The sequence below is a fragment of the Phalacrocorax carbo genome, chromosome 16 (genome assembly GCF_963921805.1).
Source record: "Phalacrocorax carbo chromosome 16, bPhaCar2.1, whole genome shotgun sequence".
Lineage (NCBI taxonomy): Eukaryota > Metazoa > Chordata > Aves > Suliformes > Phalacrocoracidae > Phalacrocorax > Phalacrocorax carbo.
The window spans coordinates 9,032,114-9,053,153 of NC_087528.1; the positions used below are offsets into that span (position 1 = coordinate 9,032,114).

The 21,040-nt window shown below is 46.5% G+C and overlaps 2 protein-coding genes across 8 annotated transcripts in view; one reads left to right on the forward strand and one right to left on the reverse strand.

Annotated features, from left to right (window-relative positions):
* Nucleotides 1-43: 43 nt before the first annotated feature.
* On the reverse strand, nt 44-13,903 carry CCDC40 (coiled-coil domain 40 molecular ruler complex subunit). 3 transcript variants are annotated; one of them, XM_064466977.1, is made up of 20 exons: nt 13,798-13,903; nt 12,865-12,984; nt 12,016-12,147; nt 11,449-11,620; nt 11,097-11,254; nt 10,491-10,574; nt 10,183-10,402; nt 9,187-9,344; nt 8,226-8,348; nt 7,730-7,851; nt 6,751-6,994; nt 6,460-6,642; nt 4,890-5,135; nt 3,914-4,127; nt 3,189-3,358; nt 2,974-3,065; nt 2,274-2,394; nt 1,419-1,607; nt 1,010-1,168; nt 44-395 (listed from the first exon to the last, which is right to left on the reverse strand). In XM_064466977.1, the coding sequence occupies exons 2-20, from the start codon at nt 12,961-12,963 to the stop codon at nt 150-152; spliced, it is 3,132 nt and encodes a 1,043-aa protein (XP_064323047.1). In that variant the 5' UTR covers nt 12,964-12,984; nt 13,798-13,903; the 3' UTR covers nt 44-149. The 3 variants fall into 3 exon arrangements, 2 of the variants coding, with proteins under 2 accessions (XP_064323047.1, XP_064323046.1); XM_064466976.1 differs by having other exon boundaries at nt 11,097-11,287; XR_010375425.1 differs by lacking the exon at nt 44-395 and having other exon boundaries at nt 1,040-1,168; nt 1,299-1,607; nt 11,097-11,287.
* A 27-nt stretch (nt 13,904-13,930) lies between these two features.
* Nucleotides 13,931-21,040, forward strand: part of TBC1D16 (TBC1 domain family member 16) — a 32,961-nt gene continuing 25,851 nt past the window's right edge. For 2 of the 5 annotated variants that reach the window (XM_064466980.1, XM_064466985.1), the window contains exon 1: nt 14,170-14,326. The gene's annotated coding sequence lies outside the window, so the exon portion shown is untranslated. Of the gene's footprint in view, nt 14,029-14,169; nt 14,327-20,433; nt 20,547-21,040 lie in introns of those variants that run through there. The other 3 variants (XM_064466982.1, XM_064466981.1, XM_064466983.1) reach the window with 3 other exon arrangements.

Sequence of the window (21,040 nt, forward strand, 5' to 3'; positions counted from 1 at the left end):
TAAAAAGAAACAAAAAATAGTTGCAATCCTACTTCTTTCATAAATATTACACCGTACACAGGTTTATTTTTATATTAATTCGTTTACAAAGTCTGCGGCCTCCAGCAGAATGAGAACAGATGGTTGTATGTATTTTGTCCGCGTCTCTGTCAGTCTCCCGGTGAGCCGAGCCTGGATTCCAAGCACTGAGCGAGCCACTGGAGAGCCTGTCGGTGCAGAGGGTGTTCCTGCTGGATCTGCTGCACAATGGCATTAAAGGCACGAAGCCGGTCCTGCAGTTTCTGCTGCTCGTTTCTCCAGGCTTGCTCAGTGCGGCAGAGGGGAGCGTACTTCCCTTCCTTCAGTGCCTGCAGGTGCTTCTGGCGTGTCTGGAAGGCCACAATCTCCAAAAGGTTCTGAGAAAAGCAACAACAGACATTGCTTTGACAGCAGGCTGCACACAGAAAAGAACTAAGAAAACAACAGTGAAACCATCATATTTTGAAATGGAAGGGCTTAAGAAGGATACTGCTATGAAGTCCCCATTATAACAGCCAAACAGCAGCCCCATTCCGAGTGCTGTAGAGGCACAGTCACATGACAGAATAACATAAATCAGAGAAAAACCCGTGCATACAAAGGCAACTCTTCCCAGGATGGAGTTTCAGCAACTTAAAAACTTCATAGGGGGTCACTCAAGACCTTGAGCTGGCTCTCAAATTTGTAACATAGTAGCCAGCTAGCGCTCACCAAGGACAGTTGTCGCTAGATACTTCCAAGACACTAACCATGTCCTTCAGGCTGATGTTTCCAGGTGAATGCTGCCTCACTAAGGGTGCGACTGCTGCGCCAACTCAAGACCCCTAGGAGCCCTCAAAATGTGCTCAGCTAACTTAAAGTGTTGCTAAAATTACATGCCAAGCATGCCTGGTTCAGGATGGTGGTGAGACCCAGAGACAGGGAGCTGGCAACAGAAGAAAGCAGCAGGTCCTACTTGGCTCGCCTGCTGCAAGCAAGTGGATGCACTCACCCATCGTTTCTTGTTCCGAAGCCATTCTGCGTCTGAATGGAGCCCATCGGACTCGGCCTGCAGTCTGCGCAATTCTTGCTGCTTTTCCAAGAGGGTGGCACTAAGGGACACTTGCGTGCGCTCCAGCTCCAGGATTTTTTTGTTGCAGTCTTGAGTGTTCTGGGAAACGGAAGAGAAGAAAATGGCGGATTCTGGTTCTTTAGTTCACCTGCATTCCCAGCCACCTTCCCAGAACTCTTTGTTCTTTTTTTAATGAGCTTCCAAAGCCTGCCCCCGTGCAGTGCTGTACCTGGGCAGGCGCAGGGACTGCACACCGACACGCCCTGTGTCTGCGCGAAGTGCGCACTGGTGCTCGCTGCAAGGGAATGCGGGCTACGTGAACTCTTGCAGCCCTGCTTTACTTGCTCACCTTCTGGGTTTCGCTGATCATCTTTCTCAGCTCCTGTTTCTTCCGGTGAAAGTCGCTCCTGCTGATATGTTTCTTATCCGTTCTGTTTTGACCCTCTCCACGAACTGCTATCGCCTCTCTACGAGAAACAGATGCCTCCATATCACGAATCATCTTCTCCTGCTGCTTCATCAGCCGCCCATAGCAGACCTGCCGTTTGTCAAGATATAAAATGGGCTGAAAATAATGAATAGTTACAAATAGCACCTAACTGAAGCCTTCTGTGTGGCACACCCCATCAACATAAACCAGATACACATGACACGTGAGCCTTGGCAAGCCAAATTTGCTTGAAATCCAAACCTAGTTTGCCCTGCGTGGATCTGGAAAGCAGAGGGCCGGATTATCAACTTGTCTAAAGTAATCTTCAACATGTTTCACTGGAACTCATTAGCAATAGCAAAAGCAGAAGGGCAGAAGTATCCCGAGAATGAAAGGGAAGAGTCGCTTTGCCAGAAGAGAGGAGGCTTCCCTAACCAGTGATTAAGATGATGCAGTATTTAGTAATCAACATTTCTTTGCTTATAAATTAGAGAATAAGGTGGCAGCCATATTACATTTGAAATAGATTTCTCATGTATATCTAGGTTCTGCTGCAGCCTATTACATAGCATGTGCAAGGAACACAAGGTGCATGCACGCTGGATGGATTTAATTCAATCTAGCTGTAGGGTGGTAAGATTTCCAATATGCTATGGCCTTGAAGATGCTGTTTCTCCAGCCTGTTTCTCATCTCCTGCCTTATGTTCCAGCAACTCCAAAGCTGAATATGTTGTGTGCAGCTTCCCCTCCCAGTCCTCTTTCCCAGTGGCTTACTTGCATCCTGTGAATCTCGGTTCTCATGGCTTGGATTTCACCTTGTCCTGTCTCAGAATCCACCGCTGCACGCATCTCTCTTGTCAGCTGGATCTTTTTCTCCCATAGCATGATTTGCTGCCTTCAATGACAGAAAGGGAAAGCAGTGACTTTGTAAACAACAGAGAGGACGCCCTCTCTGTGCATCCGTGGCAGCACACTCCCCAAATCAATTCTGAACACAGAGCTGAATGGTTCGGCAGAAACTAAGAATTTGCAAATGGGACATATAAAGGGGCAGCAACAGCGTGAAATCAGACAGGAAGCTCCACAATTTAGAAAATGGCATGACGACTATAAAAACAAGCAAGCCCAGACTGACAGGGGGACGATGGACCCCAATTAATTTCCCAGTGCAGTACACACTCTCCGAGCTACTGGCGGAGGAGATAGCATGTGGAGCCTTCCCATACAACATCCAGCACAAGCATGCTGGAATTGTTAGAGCCAACATCCTCTCAGCTCTTGCTGGTTCCAGAGTCCAGAAACCTGTCAGTTTCTGCATTTCAAAAATTCATTAAACTCCTTTCATCTTCTCCCAGGACAGAAGCACATTTGCTGTTGTTGGGTCAGTTTGATGACTGGAGAAAAAAGGTAACATGGACACACACACAAAAGTTCAAAGACTGTGGCACAAAGCAAGAATCTCTCCAGTACCTACTCTGCTTCCACCAGGCTGTTTAGGAGTCTTTCCTTCTCCTCAGTCAATTGACTGTGCTTCTCCTGCATCTCAACTGATTCTTTTTCTGCTGCCTAGAGGCAAAATGCATAAACCAATATAACATTATCAGACTGAGAAAGATTTACAGGATCAATATTTGCCTCTGATCTGCATGGGAGGTTGAGACCTGGAAATGAGATGTCAAGACTCCGTACCTTGAGAGAGCGTACAAACTCATTTTCTGTGATAATGTTGCCATATTGCAGTTCCTCAAAGCTGTTGTTGTTCTTGTTGATCAACACATTCAACTTTATCAAGTCATTTGACATGTTCCTCATGTGACGTTCAATGTCTTTCTGTTCTTTTGTGACCTGCTGAATTTCATCTACAGGTGAACAGAAGAAAGTCTTAAAACTCCCAGGAGCACTGGGTTGAATGCAGGCAAGGTGCAACAAACTGCTATTAGACCAAACAATGCTGCATGCAGAGCCACCTGTGTCCCACATACCCAGCCAAAACCTTCTCTGTCAGGCCCAAAAATCAAATAAGGTTTTGCAGGAGACTACTGTGGAAAAGAGTTGGTTTTGGCCAACGGAAGTGATGGAAGTGCCATCATTGGTGGGGGCACTCAACTACCAACTACTTGCAAACTTTATTTAAGCAGCATAACAAGTGACATGGTCACTTAGGGTTCAACTGTGTCAGTTAAGACAGCAGGATCAATCGTTGTAGGAAATAATGACATGCAAAACAGCAGAGGGTGCCTGGCTTTTAGCTCCTGAGAATAGTACTGGGGTCACTTGCATTATTGCTCACACATATATAGGAGCACTGAGGGCAGTCTTTGGTGAAGGTCTGGCATTACCCGTCTGTAAGCGTTCACTCCCTTTTTTGTCCCTTCATGGACGGGCATTTTATGAAGAATTAGGGAATGACTTACTTTCAGTGCGTACTTTCTTCTGCTGCATTATTGTGATCTGTTTCTTTAACATATCCAAGGAGGCTATTTGTTCCTCTCGTTCATGTGTTAACTTCACCAGCTCTTTCTGCAGATTGAGCCAGTACTTCTGTAGTGTCATCACCTCAGAATTATATTCTTCTACCTGCTTGGTCAGCTTGTTGATCTCAATTTCCAAGGGTCCCAATTCTTGCCCCTGTATGAGGGCAAGGTTTGAGATTAATCAGACAGAAGCTGCTGGAGTACTTGTTTATAGCATCATTGCAGAAGGCCGGTCCAACTGCTGGGATGCCTACTAAATACTGCCAACTACACTGTTATTTTGTCAGTTGGTTACTCCTTGCCTCCGTTTCCCATGAATTGGATGGAACTAATAACTCCTGACCTCACAGGAACAAACGAAACAGAAACCAAAAAGGTGCTAGACTGTGGCGAGAGGGCCTCCTAGGGTTTTAAAACAGGTACTTCTGGACATTCAAAAGTTTGTGAAGTGTATGCCACAGTAATCATTTTTGCACTGGTATCCATAAAGGTCTTACAGCTCACAGCGCCTGGGACAGATCCGGGTATCATCTGAAGGGGGACAACCATCAAACAGCTTAGGTCACTCTGCCTGTTCCAGTCTCCCCTTATCAGTCTTTGCAGATTTTATAATGACACCCTATTTACTCCCAGAGTATTGATGTCATTCAACAGCTGGTGTAGACAACTCCCTGCAGAAACCTGTGCTAGGCACACCCACATTTCACAACTCCCCAATGCCAGCTCCTCTTTGCATGCATTAAGAACTGTTTGACAAATGTAAACATGTACATTAACTAGCGCAGCTTTTAAATCACAATGCCGATGCCTGAAAGTTTTTACTATCCAGCACTTATGCAGCTACATTTATCAAGGGCATTTGTGGTCACCACAAAGAATAAAATAAAGTTTGGGATTGAAAAGTAAATGTACATACCCCCTGCTGAGAAAGAATCATCTCCAGCCTCTTCTTGTACTGGCTGATGACCCCTTGCTTGTTCTCAGCCAGGATACTGCACTTTGCAATCTCACTTTCCCTGCAGCTGATCAGATCACAGATATTTTTTATTTCCTTGTCCAGCTCACCAAGTGTTTTTTTGAGAATTGTAAGCCTGCAATTGGTATGAGTTGTATTCAGAATAATCTGGGCCGTATCATTCTCAACCTTGGAAAAGTGCAGCTCCTAGGAATATCAACAAACAGAAAACAAATTACTGTCACCAACAGCAACTCATTGATTTGTAATGCCTACTTATCCAAGCACAGGAATCGCAGGATTTAGATTCTACTCCCAGATCTGTGCTACAAGCTGTAAGCAAGCTACTTACCCTCTGTGTACCTTTGTTTCTCCATCTATTGACAAGAGATAGCAATATTTACCTCTGCCACAAGGCTGCTGAAAAGCTATAAAGAGCCTAAACATCCCAAAACCCTTTAAGAGACCACACTCATCACTTCTGCAATTATCTTCCCTGCCCAGATGCCTCTAGTTATCTGGCTAACAGTAGTAGGACATTATGATATTCCACCTCCTCCACTGTGCCTGAGAAACGCATCCCTCGCCTCACAACTGCGCTATCCAGAAAGCATGGGTATGCCTTTTGTTTGAGTGCAGCATGAATGCAGCCAGGTAACTTCCCAGAGCCTGTCTGCTCTCTGTCTTCTGCACAGCCTGGACCACACTGCGAGAGGTTACAGTTCGGTCTTTTCCAAGTCCATAGTCTCTGGACTATATTTTACTGTGCAACATAGGTGCTAATAGGAGTAAATGCAGAGTATCCACTTGTTTGTGTATCTGTTGGAAAGCGGGGTGGAGGGGCCTTTCTCACAATGAAAGCCAACCCTGGAAGTCTTCCAGTTGCTTACGATATGCACCCGATTTTAAAAACCCAGGGGCAAGCTGAAGTAACCCATGGAAATATAGAGGTGTGAGCGCGCTGTGTTAGTACCAGCCCACACAACTCAGTACAATAAGTACTATGCTGAATCTTCTAGTTTTAGTATCTCTACAAGTTACACACTCCCAGAGAGAGCAACTTCTCATGCCATGGAGATCTGTGGGTCTGGTTTGACTGTTCCTTGGACTGTAATCCTTATTTGGGAACTGAGAGTATACCTGTTCGATTTGATATATACTATATTTGCAATGCAATATAGCATAAATTAGTTTAATGTGGAGTATAGAAGTGCCACATATCCACTGTCCTCCTGCAATACATAACTTAAACCACTTTATAGTAAACATTCCCAGGATTCATCATTCTGCCCCACTTTTTAAATAAAGAAAGAATAGTATGTTAGGTGTCAGGGCGTTTTTGACCAAACTCTCACATACACAAGAATCCTGCTATAACATCACTGGAAGAACTAAACTAAGGTTGCAAACCCAGCAGATCTCCAGCTGCAGACCTGAGAACCAAAATGAAGACACTGACAAAACACACTGGAAAAACAGTGCTCTAGGCTGTTTCCTTCCCCTGCCCTCCCAAATGGAAGAGGTACCATACCAGATCTGTTTTTCTCCTATGAAGTTTTGCAGCCAGCTGTGAGAAGTGCTTTGTGGCTTTGCTAGACATCATCTGGTCCTGAAGCTTTGACATGATTTCTCTCTCCATCTGCTCTTTGGCATCGGTCCCTTTCTCTATATCCTTACTGATGGACAGCACCTCATTCAGACGAGCAGCTTGATCCTAAAAAGTAGGGAACACAGAGACAGGATCACTACAACTGTTTGGGGAAGGGGATTAAATACTTGTGTCCAATTCAAAAGGATTCTTCTTCCAAGTTATTCTTCTCACCGTCTTGGTCCTGTTGAGGGCCTGCTCTGTCTCATGGAGAATGCGAGTATAGGTACCAGATTCAACCTTCAAGGCCTCCTGCCTTGAAACGCACTGGGCAATGAGTTTCTTTGTCGTGTTGGCATCGCTCTGTGAACGGCTCAGGATGGTGACAAGCAGCTCATTCTTCTCTTCCTCCTTCCTGATTGACTTTCTACAGCCATGGATATCCATTTCTAGGGACTTCAGGTCATGTCTGTACTTGCTGGAGAGGCGAAGAGGATGTAAAAATCATCACAGGGTTTGATTCGTGTGCTGAATAGTCATCTACAAATTCCTCTTTTCACACATTATTGCAGCAACAACTGACCAAGAAGGAAGATCTTTATAAAGGCTAGGCTGCTGTGACAGTGCAGAGTCATCAGAAGATGGATGGAGACATTAAGATTTAAAAGGAAATATATGTAGGAAAATTAATTCCTGCTTTCAGTCCTGTCCCCACCCCCCCTTCTTGCCAGGATGCCGCCGTATAAAAGCGTATTGTATGTTCTCAGAAAATCAGTCAAATTTTAAGACTCCAGATGAAATAAACACTTCCTTTGGCAACAATAGGAAGGTTTCCTGAAGATTTCTAGAGGCATCACAGAATCCTAACTGAATTTGATAGATAAATCCTTCTTGCTGTTTAGTTCTTGGGATTGAGAGATGTTGCAAAGGTGAAGGAATGTTTTTAAAGGAATAAAATAGGACTAGAAAAAAACTATAAAAAGCTTTAAAACACACATTTTGAATGGTTGTGTTTTGGATAAAGAAAATAGTAACAAAGAACTGTACTTCTTATCCTTTAACCTTATTATGTGCTTTAGAGCAGCATACTTGTTCTGTCTGATATATCCTGCACATACAGTAATAAACCTGACAGAAAACATAGTGACCCTTTTGAATCCCTCCTGTCCAAATTATTTGAGGTCTCTCCTGGGACTCTTTTCAGATACCACACCTCAGCAACTCTTGTGCGGCAGTACAGGCCTCATCTCTTTGCTTCAGTCCAGCCAAGCTGCTCTTCCAGTGGTCCATCAATTGCTTTTTCTCCATGTTAATAGCCTGTACCTCCATACAAGCCTAGGGAAGAGAGAGTTGGTAGACAGGATGAATCTATACTGTGCTGGAAAACCAAATTCATGTTACAATGCAGTATTTTTCTTCTGTTCATCATATGCTGGGCAGGAACAGCTTTAATTAATAAGTGTCTGGTTTGTTGTCACACCAGATCACAAAGCATAGGTCTGCAAGAAAAAAAAACATGCTGAGAAGGTGGGGGAGGAAGTAGTTTACAGGCAGTTCTTCAGGGGAGGCGGGGAAGTCTCCATTCCTGCAAAGAGGAACCAACCATACAACTCTGGCCTAGATTGTACATACCACATGGGCATGAGCCAAAGCGCTCCGTCCTTTCCAGAGGGAAATACTAACCAGAAGTGAAAAAAGCACTCTCCTACCTCATTTACTGCTTGCCGAGTTACTTTTGTGTCCTCTGCCTGGGCCACAAACTGAGCTTCAAACAGAGCAATCTGTTCTTGTAGTTCATAGGCTTTTCTTGTCAAGCGGTCTACCAGAAGGTCCTGAAGAGTCAGAGCCAAACAGTTCAGGATGAGCAATATAATCTCAGTTTTAACCCAACTGTATTCTACAAGAATAACATAGGCTAGAAAAGGGATTAAATTGGCAACTGGATTAGATTTGATTCCTACTGAAACTCTTCCATTCGTATACAAATGACTCATAAATATGATAACTTTCAAGAGAATGAGACCTTCTTTGCTGATTTTTTATTACTCCATTTGTAGTGGTGAATTGATCCTTCAGATCAGCAGCAGCATTAATTCCTGTCAGCATGGATTATATTGTGCCACCTCTCCAGCAGCTGGGAATCTTAATACTTTATGTTTTAAAATCCTTTGTTAAAAATCATCTAAATCCATTTGATTTCAAATGTATGCATGCACTTCTGCATTAATAATAATCAGTGTCTTGCTGCAAGCAGAAGGCAGCAGAGGGAGCTCCAGCACACCAACCGGCTCAGTTCATTTTCAAAGTTCGCTTTTCATTGTGAAACTCATTGTGCCTCCGAATAATTTTGATACTTGGGCATGAGATACTTCTTCACCCAATATCTTTCTGCCCCCGCACCCCCTTTGCTTGAGTGAAGAGTGAATTACTGTCATAAAGCTTGTCAAAAACCTTTGGGCCGTACCTGCCCCTATCTTGGTGGTGGAGATTCTTCTCATTTTTAGAAAAGCCTGTGGATTTTTTTCAATTATTTGGGAAAAATATACCCACACATCTTCCATAATTCAGTCACAATAACCTTCCTTCTGACAAGGCAGCGTGTCCTCCAAGACTCACCACTAACTGTCATCTGTATTTATTTATTTTAAAGAAGACAGTTTTACTTGATACCTGTTTTTTCTTTTCCACCTCAGCCTGGACTTTCTCTGCCTCAGCCTTCTTTGTCGACTGTTTCATTAGTAAAATATTATGACGCATATCCTGGTCCATATTTTGCATGTAGAAGAGATGCAAGGCCAGGTCTTCAACCTGGGCCTGCATTGCAGAAACTGGGGAGGCAGGAGGAAAAATATTTACAGAGAAGTATGTTTGTAGGATACACTTAAACAGAGATAAAAGGAAAAGAAATATGGAAGAACCCAAAGCAAAACCCACACACGTAACAGCTAAATCAGCTCTCCCTGAAGTAAGAATTTACATCAGCTTTGGAGTATAGCTCCACAAGCAAAGCTAAAAATCTTTGTAAGCAATTCCTTGACTCCCAGCACGTAGAATCCCAGGAAATCAAAGAAGGGGCCTCAGGAGGCTGTGAATCCACTCCTCTGCCCCAAACCAGAACTGCCTCTGTCTCAGTCCATTGAATACTTCTCTAATTTTTTCAGTAACCTGCAAAAACATTCTAGGCAATTCCTTTTAATGCTTAGCTATGCCTGCCATTGCAATTGTTTTACTGTTTCCTATCCAAATGCCTACAACACAAAAAGAATGAGTCAAGTCCATTTCTTTGGCTGGAATGGGCTGCCACATGGATGCTGCTGTCGTACTCCTGGATGCCCCTCATGACCTACGATCTTTGCAATCTCACCACACCCTTACAGAGACACAGGCAAACATGACACAGTGATGGGAGTTTTCCTCCTGCTAAGCACAGAACAGCCTACCTGCCAGGAACGGTTTTCATTTGAGTCCTAAAGACCTTGTTAGAACATAGTCTTAGAAACAATAGAAATTACATGGCAACCAGGAATATCTGTGAAACTTTTAAATGAGTGCATTATTCCTGATTGATTTTACTGTGCTTTCCAATGCAATGCTTGACTTATACTCAAATTAATTTCTCCACATAGTACTAGAATTAGGAAATATTGCAAGGACTGCCTCAGTCACCTTTCTTGCGTTCATCTTCTGTGTTCTGACACATTTTCTTGTAGGTCAGCCTGAGGGCCTCCAGTTCCTCTTCCAGCTGCTGACGCGCTGTGGCCGTCTGAGAACAGCGGTCATGGCTCTTCTCCAGTTCCATCTGCAGACGGGCCAGCTGCTGCTGCGCTCCGTAAAGAATCACCCCAAGCTCTTCTCTCTGTACTTTGCCCTTTTTCATTGCTGTCCTCTGCAAACACAAGAGGAAACCAGCTATCTCGCTTCAGCTTGGACAGGGAAGGGCTGCTGTGGGAAGGCAAAGTAAGAATGCTGTATACCAGTTCCTGAAGCTCTAGGTTCACTTTTTCCATCTGCTTAGTAAGGTGATTCTTCAGGGCACCCTGGAATCTTCTCATCAGAGGCTGTAAAGAAGTACAGTGTTGATAAACTTTAGCATACTTGTGTAAATAAATTACGAAGAAACCTTACTGCTACTCCCACTATTAGATAAAACATCATATTTTCTGCCATAGACATTTGCATTCTTATTTTAGCTACAACCACTGTAACAAGTGAGAAGAGTTATATACTGGGTATTTGTTGACATCAGAAAGTGACTACTGAGAATATTTGAAAATCAGAAACATATAGGAAGGGCTACATCTGAGAACACGCCACTCATTCTTGCTGCAAGTACTTCTCTTTCAGGAGTACCGAAGAGTATCAGATTTGCCCACTACATTGCTTACATCTGAACCTGCAACTTTGGGGTTAACACTGAGTGAACAGACACATTCAGGAGCTAGTACTTTTGCAAAAGCTATTCTTAAACATGTAGTTTTAGCGTACAGCTAAGCCACTGCTTACAATTTACCTCACATGTTTTATACAAACAAAACTATTAAGTCTGCAAAGAAGAATGATGAGATTTGAGGACTTCTCACATGTTCTGGATCCAAGACAACCAGTTTTGTTTCTTCTGTGGTTTCTTCCCTTCTTCCACTTATTTCACGTTCCTCAGCTCCAGGCTGCTGGCATTCCTTTTCCCATCTCTGGTCACCATGCTCACTAGTAAGCTGACCAAACTGCTCAAGGGCAGACTCTGAATAGAGAGAAATGGGTTCTCCAACGTTACCTGGACCCCACCACCGAAAAAAAGAGAAAAATATAAAGACTTAGATTTCATAGTATTATGCCTCCAGCTGGACTAACAACGATCAGAAAGGGAGAAAACTAGAAACTCTGCCTGATAGATGGTATAAAGTATTGTACTGTTAATAAGGAACTGAATAATACCTGACTCTGTGCAGCTGTTTAACTCCACTGACAATGCAGATGCCAGCACAGGAGCTCCTGAAGATGTACGGGAAGGGTTTCCTCTGTCTGTTATTGGCTGCTCCATGTCACCCAGTTCAGGAGGACAACTGGCTATTTCCATTCTGTCTGAGAAAGTCTCAGGAGATTTTTCCTGAAACGCAAAATCCATCACCTGAAACAGCCTTTCAATCTAACTCTCTTTGCTCCTAAAAATCTGCCTATTTTTGTCATCATGAGACATGAACAATGCAAACGAAGAATCAACAAGAGCCCTTTGTTCTAAAATCAGCACACAGATACACTGGCAAAGCTGTGTCACTCCAGATTAAAAACACAATCTTTTCACATATTTAGCACAACAACAGAACCCCTCCAGTTTTGTCAAAGTTTTTTTATATTTTGTGCCTGATCAATTAGCTTCTCTCCATTGCAGTTCGGATTGGTTTTGTGTTTTCAGCAATAAAACTGCAGCAGGAGAATGTGAAGTTAAAAATACTGGTCATGCATTCTGTGATTATGATTATATATATTATTATAGTGTCTCACTTCTGCAGAACCCACAAACAGCTCTGTCGCTCCACAGACTTCTTTTTCTGCTGGAGGAAACGTCTCTTCTTGGTCCTCCAGAGGAACAAACTCTTCCTCTTCATTGTTGTTCCTGTTCTCTGCCTCTATGGCCTAGCCACAAGCCAGGCAAAAAGCAGAATAGTAGCGTTATAACAGGTTGTATACTTTGTTTAATGTTAATGCTACAGCATTGTAACAACTGCTTTTTGTTTTTCACAGGGTACAGAAGTTTAATTTACAAGTTTAATCTCATTCACAAAAACAGTCACCCAGCTAGCATTAAGATAGTAAAGATCATGACAAAAATTCTACACACCACACTTAATTTAACATGTGTTTCTAGCTTACATCCATTTTAAAAATGCCTTTAGGGATTTACTAAAGAAAGTCTTCCAGCCTGCAATACACGTAGCCAAATTATTATCTTCTTTCTTTTTAAAGAGACACTGTTTTATTCCATATCATCATTTGCCAAATTCAAATATTGTGCAGTACCAATGGAAGGAAAAAAACTCATCACCAGCAAACCCCAGAAAAAAAGCCTGAGTATGTGCATCTACGAAATGTGGATAACTTTCTTTTTAAAGTGCTTACTGCAGAAATGTGCTATTTAAGAACTGAGTAAGAAACACCTACTTCAAGATGCTGCTGACACATGGGACAGTAACTAAATTTACTTTCTAGTGGGGTTTTTTTTATATGCAGGGCAAGACTGCAATAATTGCTTGCTTGATTTACTTCTTCCCATGAAGCTGCTTCCATTAAGATGTTGCTCTGTAAGGAACACAAGGGGACATGCTGCCCTGTAAACGTTTCAAAGGAAATCACCTCCATTGCAAGATGCGATGGAACTCTGATTACATCCCGCGCAGCGGAGCCAAATTCCACCCCAGATCCCTCTGCTGCAGCACCGGGGGCCTCCTCCATGGTGCTGGGGCTGGCCTCTGCCTGCAAACAGAGCACAGAATCACAGAATCATTAAGGTTGGAAAAGACCTCTAGGATCATCAAGTCCAACCATCAGCCCAACACCCCCAGGCCTCCTAAACCATGCCCTGAAGTGCCACGTCTACATGTTTTTTGAACACCCCCAGGGACGGTGACTCCCCCACCTCTCTGGGCAGCCTGTGCCAGGGCCTGACCACTCTTGCAGTAAAGACATTTCTCCTAATACCCAATCAAAACCTCCCCTGACACAGCTTGAGGCTGTTTCCTCTCGTCCTGTCACTGGTGACTTAGTAGAAGAGACCAGCCCCCCTCTCACTCCAGCCCCTCTCAGGCAGCTGCAGAGAGCGAGAAGGGCTCCCCTCAGCCCCCTCTTCTCCAGGCTAAACCCCCCCAGCTCCCTCAGCCGCCCCCCAGCACACTTGTGCTCCAGACCCTGCCCCAGCCCTGCTGCCCTTCTCTGGACACACTCCAGCACCTCCATGTCCTTCTTGTCCTGAGGAGCCTAAACCTGAGCCCAGCATTCGAGGTGGGGCCTCCCCAGGGGCGAGCACAGGGGCCCCATCCCTGCCCGGCTCCTACTGGCCACACCAGTGCTGACACAAGCCCGGGGGCTGGTGGCCTCCTTGGCCACCCGGGCACTGCTGGCTCATGCCCAGCCGGCTGTCCCGCAGGAGAGGGAGTACCGGGTCAGCGCCCGGCTCCCCGGGTCCGCCGTCTGCAGGCCGCCCCTCCGCCGCGGGGCCGGGGCACGCCGGGGGCCGGGGCACGCGGGGCCGGGGGGCGGCAGCAGGCCGCAGCGCAGCCCCGCACTCACCCGCCGCCGCCTGCACCATCTTCCCGTTGCTAGGCGACGCGTCAACACCCGGTCACGTGAGCGCTGCGGACCGCACCACCTCAGCCCGCGGGGAGGGGGACTCAGGCCGCACCACCTCAGTCCGTGAGGGGAAGGAGGGGGGGCGCCCCTCGGGCCGCGCTACCTCAGCCCGCCGGGCCCGGGCGACGCCCGCGGCATCCCGGCCGCGCCAGCCCCGGTGCGGGACAGCAGGTAACGGCGCCGGGGGCCGGGCTGCGGTGTGTGTGTGGGGAGGGTCCCTCTTCGCCCTTCCCTCGCCGAGGCGGCCCCGCCTGAGGCAGCTGCCGGGCTGCCCCGGGGCAGGGCGGCGGCGGGGCGGGGCCGCCGGGCGGGCACACCCCCGCCGGGCCGGGCCGGGGCGGCGGCGGCGGCGGCGGCCCCCCGCGTTGGGCCCGCTGGGCGGCGACGGCGATTCGGAGCCCGCCCGATGCCGGGCCGGGCCGTCCGGCCGCGGGAACCGCTAGAAGTTTCCCCGGGTTCGTCTTTGCCGGTAAAAGCGCCGGGTCGGCGCCGTGCGTCGCGTCGCTCGCCGGGGGCGGGTTGAGCGGGGCGTAACGCCGGCTCCGTGCGGCGGGGGCCGTGCCTGTGGGCTGCGGTGGGGGTGCGGGGTGGCGGGAGGGGGCCCGGACGGCCTCTGCAGTGCCCGCGGGACGGCTGCTCGTCGCGCCTGTCACTGTCACACGCGTGAAGGAGGCGAGACACCGGGTATCCTGCCCGGCACCCCGCTCATGCGGGTTTTTAATCCTGCTCTTTGTCTTCCCGTCCTGTGTGTGTGTGTGTGTCCCCGCCGGAGCCCCACGCCGCGTGGAGGGTCGCGGGTGGGATGCTGCCCGCTGCCTTCGGAGCCCCCGGGGTGGGCGGCATGCTGCCGGCTCGGGGCTGGCAGAAAGCGGAACACAGAACAGTGCTCAAACTCGTATTTTCTGCTATTTTGGAGTGGCCGTGTACAGCTGGAGTATTCTTACTTTCAGGGAGTTGGTCTTCTCCCAGATTACCCCCGCATCTACCTCTCCATTCACCGAGTTCTGTTATCAGCAGAGAGGTGAAGATGGATGGTCTGAATCATTGAAAATTATTTGATGTATGGCCTTCAGGCGCTGCAGGGCGGGAATTGAGTTGATATATTGCTCACGGTGTTGATGACACTCTGTAAAATAACTCTGCTTCTTCCTCTCCGAGGTCTGCCTGTCTGTTCTGTTCTCGGACTGGTAGCTTGTCTTGCAAAGGTATTATGTTCTTAGTTGCCACTCTGAATAGGAAGTAATAAAAATGAAAGATCTTTTATGAGAAAATAGTCAAAATGTTAAGACCGGGACAGCTCAGGGTAAAGATCGTGGGCTTGCTATTTCTTTTGTGGAAGCCTCCTTTAGGTCAGTAGGCTGAGAGGAGCTCGTTCTGGTGATAACTTGGCTAAAAGCAGAGGTGTTTCTGAAAACTGCTTCTCTGACCCAGCGTTGGATTTGCCGAATATCTGGGTTTATGCTGTATGTCTCACTGTGTGGTTCGCATAAAGCTGGAGAGCCGGGTTGCGGCAGACCGTTGTTGTCTCTGTCCAGCAGGCAAGAAGGGAGCAGGGCATGGTCTTGCCTGTGGCAGGGTAAAAAGGAGGCGATTTCAAAGTGTCAGAGTGTCAGGGACACGTGGTCTGATGTCTGTCATGTTAAGAAAAGACTTTGCAATTAGTTCATTAATTCTGCTGCGAAACCAGGCTCCTGGGATTTTTTAGCTGCTGATATTTAGGGATCTAGTACTGTGAGCATTACCAGGCCACAGCTACAGGACGTTGGAAATTAAAAGCTATATGAAGTGTTATCTACTGCACAAGCACTGCAGTTAAATAATACAAAATTATGTTTAATCTTGGGATGGAGGGACATATGGCACAAACAATTTCTGAGCATTAAAGCATGTATTGTGGTTTGACTTTTAGTGCTGGAGGGGAGGTGAGATTTTTGTTTGCTTTTTTATGCATAAGCAGGTATGTCTGGGAGCAGCAGGCAGGCTCTGATGATAGCATTTCGTTTCCCTTTTTATCTCAGAGTCACAAACTTGCAGTATTTAGTCTGCTTTTCCTTTTTTACCTTCTCAGCTGAGATGCAGCTGAGCGAAATCTGTTCCACTGAAGTGGCTGGAATTGGAGTTGTGCGAGTGTCAGGATTTCAGCCTTCACTGGTAACTGCTGTTACTTTCCTTTACTCTGTACTCTGCGTGCCACTGCTGCACCAGCAGGTCAGGAATGAAAGACTTTTTGGTGACCTACATAATTCTCCCCATGAAATGGGATGACTTCAGAATGGCTCCCTATGGTAAACTCTTTTCCTTGATTTGGCTAGGTCATCTTAAATAGCTCCAGCTAATAGCTAGTAGTTTTGAAAGCTTCCCCCCCACCCCCCCTCCCCCCGCCCCCCGCCCCAATGTAGAGGTATCGCAATACAAAGGGAAGGTCGTTACAAGGGCTCTCATGTATACATAGAGAAGTATAGATCAAGTGAGTGACTAGCTGGGAGTTGCACAGAAAATCCAGCCAGAGGACTGGAAAGAAGCTGCGAGTCCTGACTCCTGGGCGCCTGTACTCTGTCTCTGGTCGCTCTGCCTTCCAGTGTGCTGTAACCTGGGCTTGAGCTGCCAGAGATGCAAACCCTGCGTTTGCTTTTCCCAAGGGGAGGAAGAGGCAGGAACTTCTGCAGTGTTTGAGACCTCCCTGGTACAGTGACTCTGTACTCATTGAATATCTAAAATCAAATGTAAGTTATTAAGGGCAAAAAAGAAAAAAGCCTGTTGCGTTTTTTCTTACTTAAGGCATTGCATGCTTAAATTTGGTGCCAGTGTTTGACAGCTCTTGTTTCTCCTCTGTGCCCAGACTTGCTGTAGGTCTCATGTTTCGCTTCAAGATCCCTGTAGCTTGGCTTATTTTGCTTGTAAATCTATTAAACTCTCGCACAGCAAATTTTCCCTTGGAGCTGCAAGACCTGCTGCCAAGCACAAAGTGCTCAGCAGCGTGACTTGTGGGCTGCAGCCGACCCCAAAGCGCAGGCTGTTATATGCCTCTATAGGATACATTTATTTGTGAGAGAAGCCTTGTTGCCCTGTGTGCTCATGAACCGCCCCGGTGTCAGCGTGTGCTGCACAGACCAGGAGTAATGTGCTGGAGCCTGTGTCGGCCCATGCAGGAGCCCTGCGTTGCCCTCCTTCGCCGGAATATAGGAATCTTGTGCAACCGGAGGCAGCAACATTTGGTCCAGCCGCGTTTGCCAAGGTGAGGGTGCGATCTGCCAAGCCAAACAGGATTTTGTTGTTGATAGGTTTGTGAGAAGGGGAAGGGCATTTCTAAGAGAGGCAAGCAGCCAGTGTTATTTGAGATGCTGCTGGCTGGAACTGGTCAGGCTCTTGTGAAGAGGCTCCCGGGGTGATTTCAGGAGTTGGCTCTCCAGCACGTTTGTGAGATCTTGTGTAGCTGAGAAGTGCTGGCATTGACTGGGAGAGCAGCCAGGGGCTGCGTGAACAGACTCGGTAGCTGTAGCAAAGATTTTTAGTGGTGACAGTTGATGTGTGGGAGAAGAAAATGTATGTGTGCTTAATAAATATTGGCACTCAGCAAGAGCTTATCAGCTAATTCAGTGCTGCAGCTTCTGGAGAGCTGAGTTGTCTCTGCCACATTGAAAAGAATCCCTTCAGATCAGGGGATAAATAGAAAATTAATATGAAAAATACATTTTTTCTGAATGGTGCTAATGTAATACTGACTTAGCCATAGAATAGTTCCTGCCTGCCTACCCAAGCTTGTGCAAGAGGCAGCAGCAATAGCTGCTTCTGCTCATGACCCAGGCCCCATGGACTGGGTGCACAGACATTGTCCCATGCAGAAAGAGGGTTCAGAATAGAGCAAGCCCTGAAGATTCGGTCTTTTTGTTACTTGCTGGTTTGTGTTGCATTAACCCCTGTGCGCTGGGAAGGAAACATACGTTCACAAGCTGTGTTTCAGAGTCTTCTGGGGTTGTACGAGTAGACTAGATGAGCATCAGACGTCTAGTCCACCAGCTGGCCCTAGCCGGGACCGACTGCCTATCTCTTTCTGTGGCCTGTCTTTGAAACCCCCCAGGGATGGAAGCAACCTCTTCAGGTTGCCCTGTTCTGGTACACCTGCTGTTAGAATGACCAGACTAGATATTCCTTGCCACAGTTCAATTGCCCTACTACTTCTCCTGTCCTCCATAGGCAGCTTTTCCTTTTTTTGGCAGTGACAATTCACATATGTAAAGACTTTTAATACATTTCCCTCTCTTTAATCTTTCCTTGGCAAACTCATTCCATGTCCCAGATCATTCTTGTCACTCTTCCTGAAACTGTCCAGTGAATGTTTTTCTTTAATGCTGCAACCAAAGCTATACAGAATTCCCCAGCCTAAGGTTAAAGGATTAATTGGAGTCTTGCTGCTGATATTTATATATCCCGGTATATTTGGCTGTTTGTTTGCAGCATTGTAGTGGTCTCTGATTTCTGATGCATAGGTCTTCTGCAAGACAAATGCAACAGACTAAGTTTCTGTGCTGGCAGGACATCATATTCTTTACCTCCTGTCTTTTTTTGTTTGTTTGTTTCCATACCTGCGTATGCGTGTGCCTACCTGCAGCGCCGTCCACCTGCACATCAAGGCAGTGCTGAAGCAACAGGTGTTCTGCAGGATCAAAGTTAATACTTCCCTTTAAATTCCTCTTGCTTTCCAGGGAGAAGCTTTTGATTTTTTACCTGTTGCTTTGTTCTCTCTCTACCAAGTAAAAGCTAATTAAATGTTGCCTCTGTTGGCAGAGGAGCCCTGTACCTCTGCCTGCATTCCTGAGAGCCCCTGGAGAGCTGCGGTAGGACATCATACAAGCTCTTATTTCATACGTGCATCTCCATCTGCTGTCCTTGGTAGGAAAAGCTCACTTGTGTTTTCTGAGGAAGCATTCCCTGGTCAACAGCCACAGCCATCCAATACCTCCTTCTGCCTTTGTGTATTTAGATTTTGCGCTTTTAGAGTTCTGATGTAATTGCTGACACAGCTAAAGGTCTAGATATCGAGGCTGGTTTATGTCTGAAAGCAAGACATAGGGCTCAGGGCTCAGGGCCTAGCTGAGTAGACTGTGCTGCCTACAAAATGTTGTGGTAACAGATGACGCTCTTCAGATGTGCCAGAGGCTGAGGGCCTCTGATGCCGTACAGGTTGCTCCACATCACTGCTTCGGACTCCCTCAACGCTGTGTTGAAATGGTGTGTTGTAACTTGGTGGTGGGAAGGAGAAATTGCAGCAGAGTTTACTGTCTGTATTCTTTCAGGGTACAACGAGAGGAAAGGTGACTTGCTCTTAAAAAAAAAAGGCAAATAACTTTCTCCAAGATATAACCCAGAGCCTGAAACAGTGCTGTGGTTTTTGGCAATCTGGACAAGAATGAGCATATGGCTCCATTGGTGTTTGTTTTTTTGGGCTGAGATGTGAAGATACGTGTTGTGTTTGGTGCTAGAAGGAGGCATGGGTGCAAAGGACTTGCAAAGTAATTCTCTTATCCTAAACACTTGCTGGGCACAGTGCATAGCAGGGTTGAGGCTTCTGCATTGAGTTCCAGCAAAGCCTGAAATGCAGAAACTGCTCGTGCTGTGATTCAAGCTGACAAATCTAGCGACTGCCAGTTAAACCAATAGTTTGTCCTTTAATGAAGGCTCTGTCAACTGCTTGGCAGTCTGATTTGCAATCTTCTGTATGTACAAACCTGTCAGAATCAAGACAGCTACTTTCCTTCCCTGCAGCTTTCACTCTGTTCTTCAGGAAGCACTGGTTTCTGTTTGCCCTCTCTGCCTTCTCGCTTCCTCGTTTGTCTGGAGATACCATTAAAACCATGTTTAAAGAAATCAGAGCTATTCAATGTTTGATGATGCTTGCTTTAGGCCCCTAAATGTTTCCTGCGTACAGTGCCCCTGATGGTACAAGTCAGGGCCTGTCTGCTTCTCTTTTTATTCCTGGCTACCCCTGTTGCGTGCTCTGCAGACTGTGGTGTGGGACTTGTCACAGGGAACACACTGAGCTGATCTCCATGCACTGCCCCTGGACCGGGCACTGTGGCAATGTGTGGTGTGTGCTAGGTCGGACTGGCCTGTTTACACAGCCTTACTTGCTCGTGAATACAAAGGAACAAAAGTAGATGTTTCTTCTTCTTGTGTACTTTCGGCAGAACAGAAACTGCCGTGCCTCTGATGATGGTCTGCTTCTCAGCTAGAGATGGCAGCAGCACGTAGAGCCTGCTCTGCATTGAATTGTGTTGGGCTCTCTGTGGGATTGCTTCGTGCAAGACCCACCCGTGGTTTCAACACATCAAGCCTTCCTCCTGATCTGTCTGCTAAATAACTTATAGCTTGGGTGACCCCTCTGGATGCACTGTAGGGCTCCTTGTCAACAGCCCCAATGAGGAGCACATCTCATTTGAGTACAGAGCTGATGTGGTGATTAGTTGGGGGTCATGCTCCACTGCTAGCTGAAGTTACCTATTGATAGATGAAATGTTTGCCTTGAGTTGGCGTGCCATACACTGCTGTTGGAGCCTGCCCACTCTGTTGAACATGGGTCTCTTGCCACTTATCTCTGAAAAAAACTCTATTTAACCATCACTGCTCAAAAAACCAAAACAAAACCCCAACGCAAAAACCTCAAACACGCAGCAGGATTATGCCAAAAATTGGTAAGCGCAAAATGAACTTGTTTTGATTAATGTTTTTGTAGAGATCAGTGGTTATTGTGGAAGAAGCAGCAGTCCGTTGTTTAATGTCATGGTCTCAGCAGTTTTTCTGTGCTGAAGGAAACCTCCAGGGCCTACTCTGACTCCCCTTGGCGTCCCCAGGACAGTGATACATTGGGCAGCTCTGCATCGCTGAGCTATTCCCTTAATGGGCAATCTTCAGTGACAAGCATTACTTTTCTGTTTCTTCCCTGCAGTAACTATTGAAATTACAGGGTTTTGCTGCCTTCATATTTCTTCGCTGCAGAGAAAAACACCCCAGGATTCTGTACTTCAGCATCTTTAAAATGTAGAGGTGATGTTACAGACGCAGAGCATTTGGAGGCTCTTGCTTGAGTTGTAGGATCGATGCAACAGTTGATGGGAGACCTCGTCTTCTCAGACAGCAATAGGCACGTGCTATGCTGTTATATTTATTCTAACACTACTCTTTCCCC

What these genes read in the sequence shown, in the direction of transcription:
- CCDC40 (XM_064466976.1), bottom strand. Translation starts at nt 12,963, where the DNA reads ATGGAGGAGGCCCCCGGTGCTGCAGCAGAGGGATCTGGGGTGGAATTT. An exon ending in GAAGAAAGTACGCACTGAAA is followed by an intron (nt 3,359 to 3,913) that starts GTAAGTCATTCC and finishes GTTCACCTGTAG; the next exon opens with ATGAAATTCAGCAGGTCACA. An exon ending in CCGAGATTCACAGGATGCAA is followed by an intron (nt 1,608 to 2,273) that starts GTAAGCCACTGG and finishes GACAAACGGCAG; the next exon opens with GTCTGCTATGGGCGGCTGAT.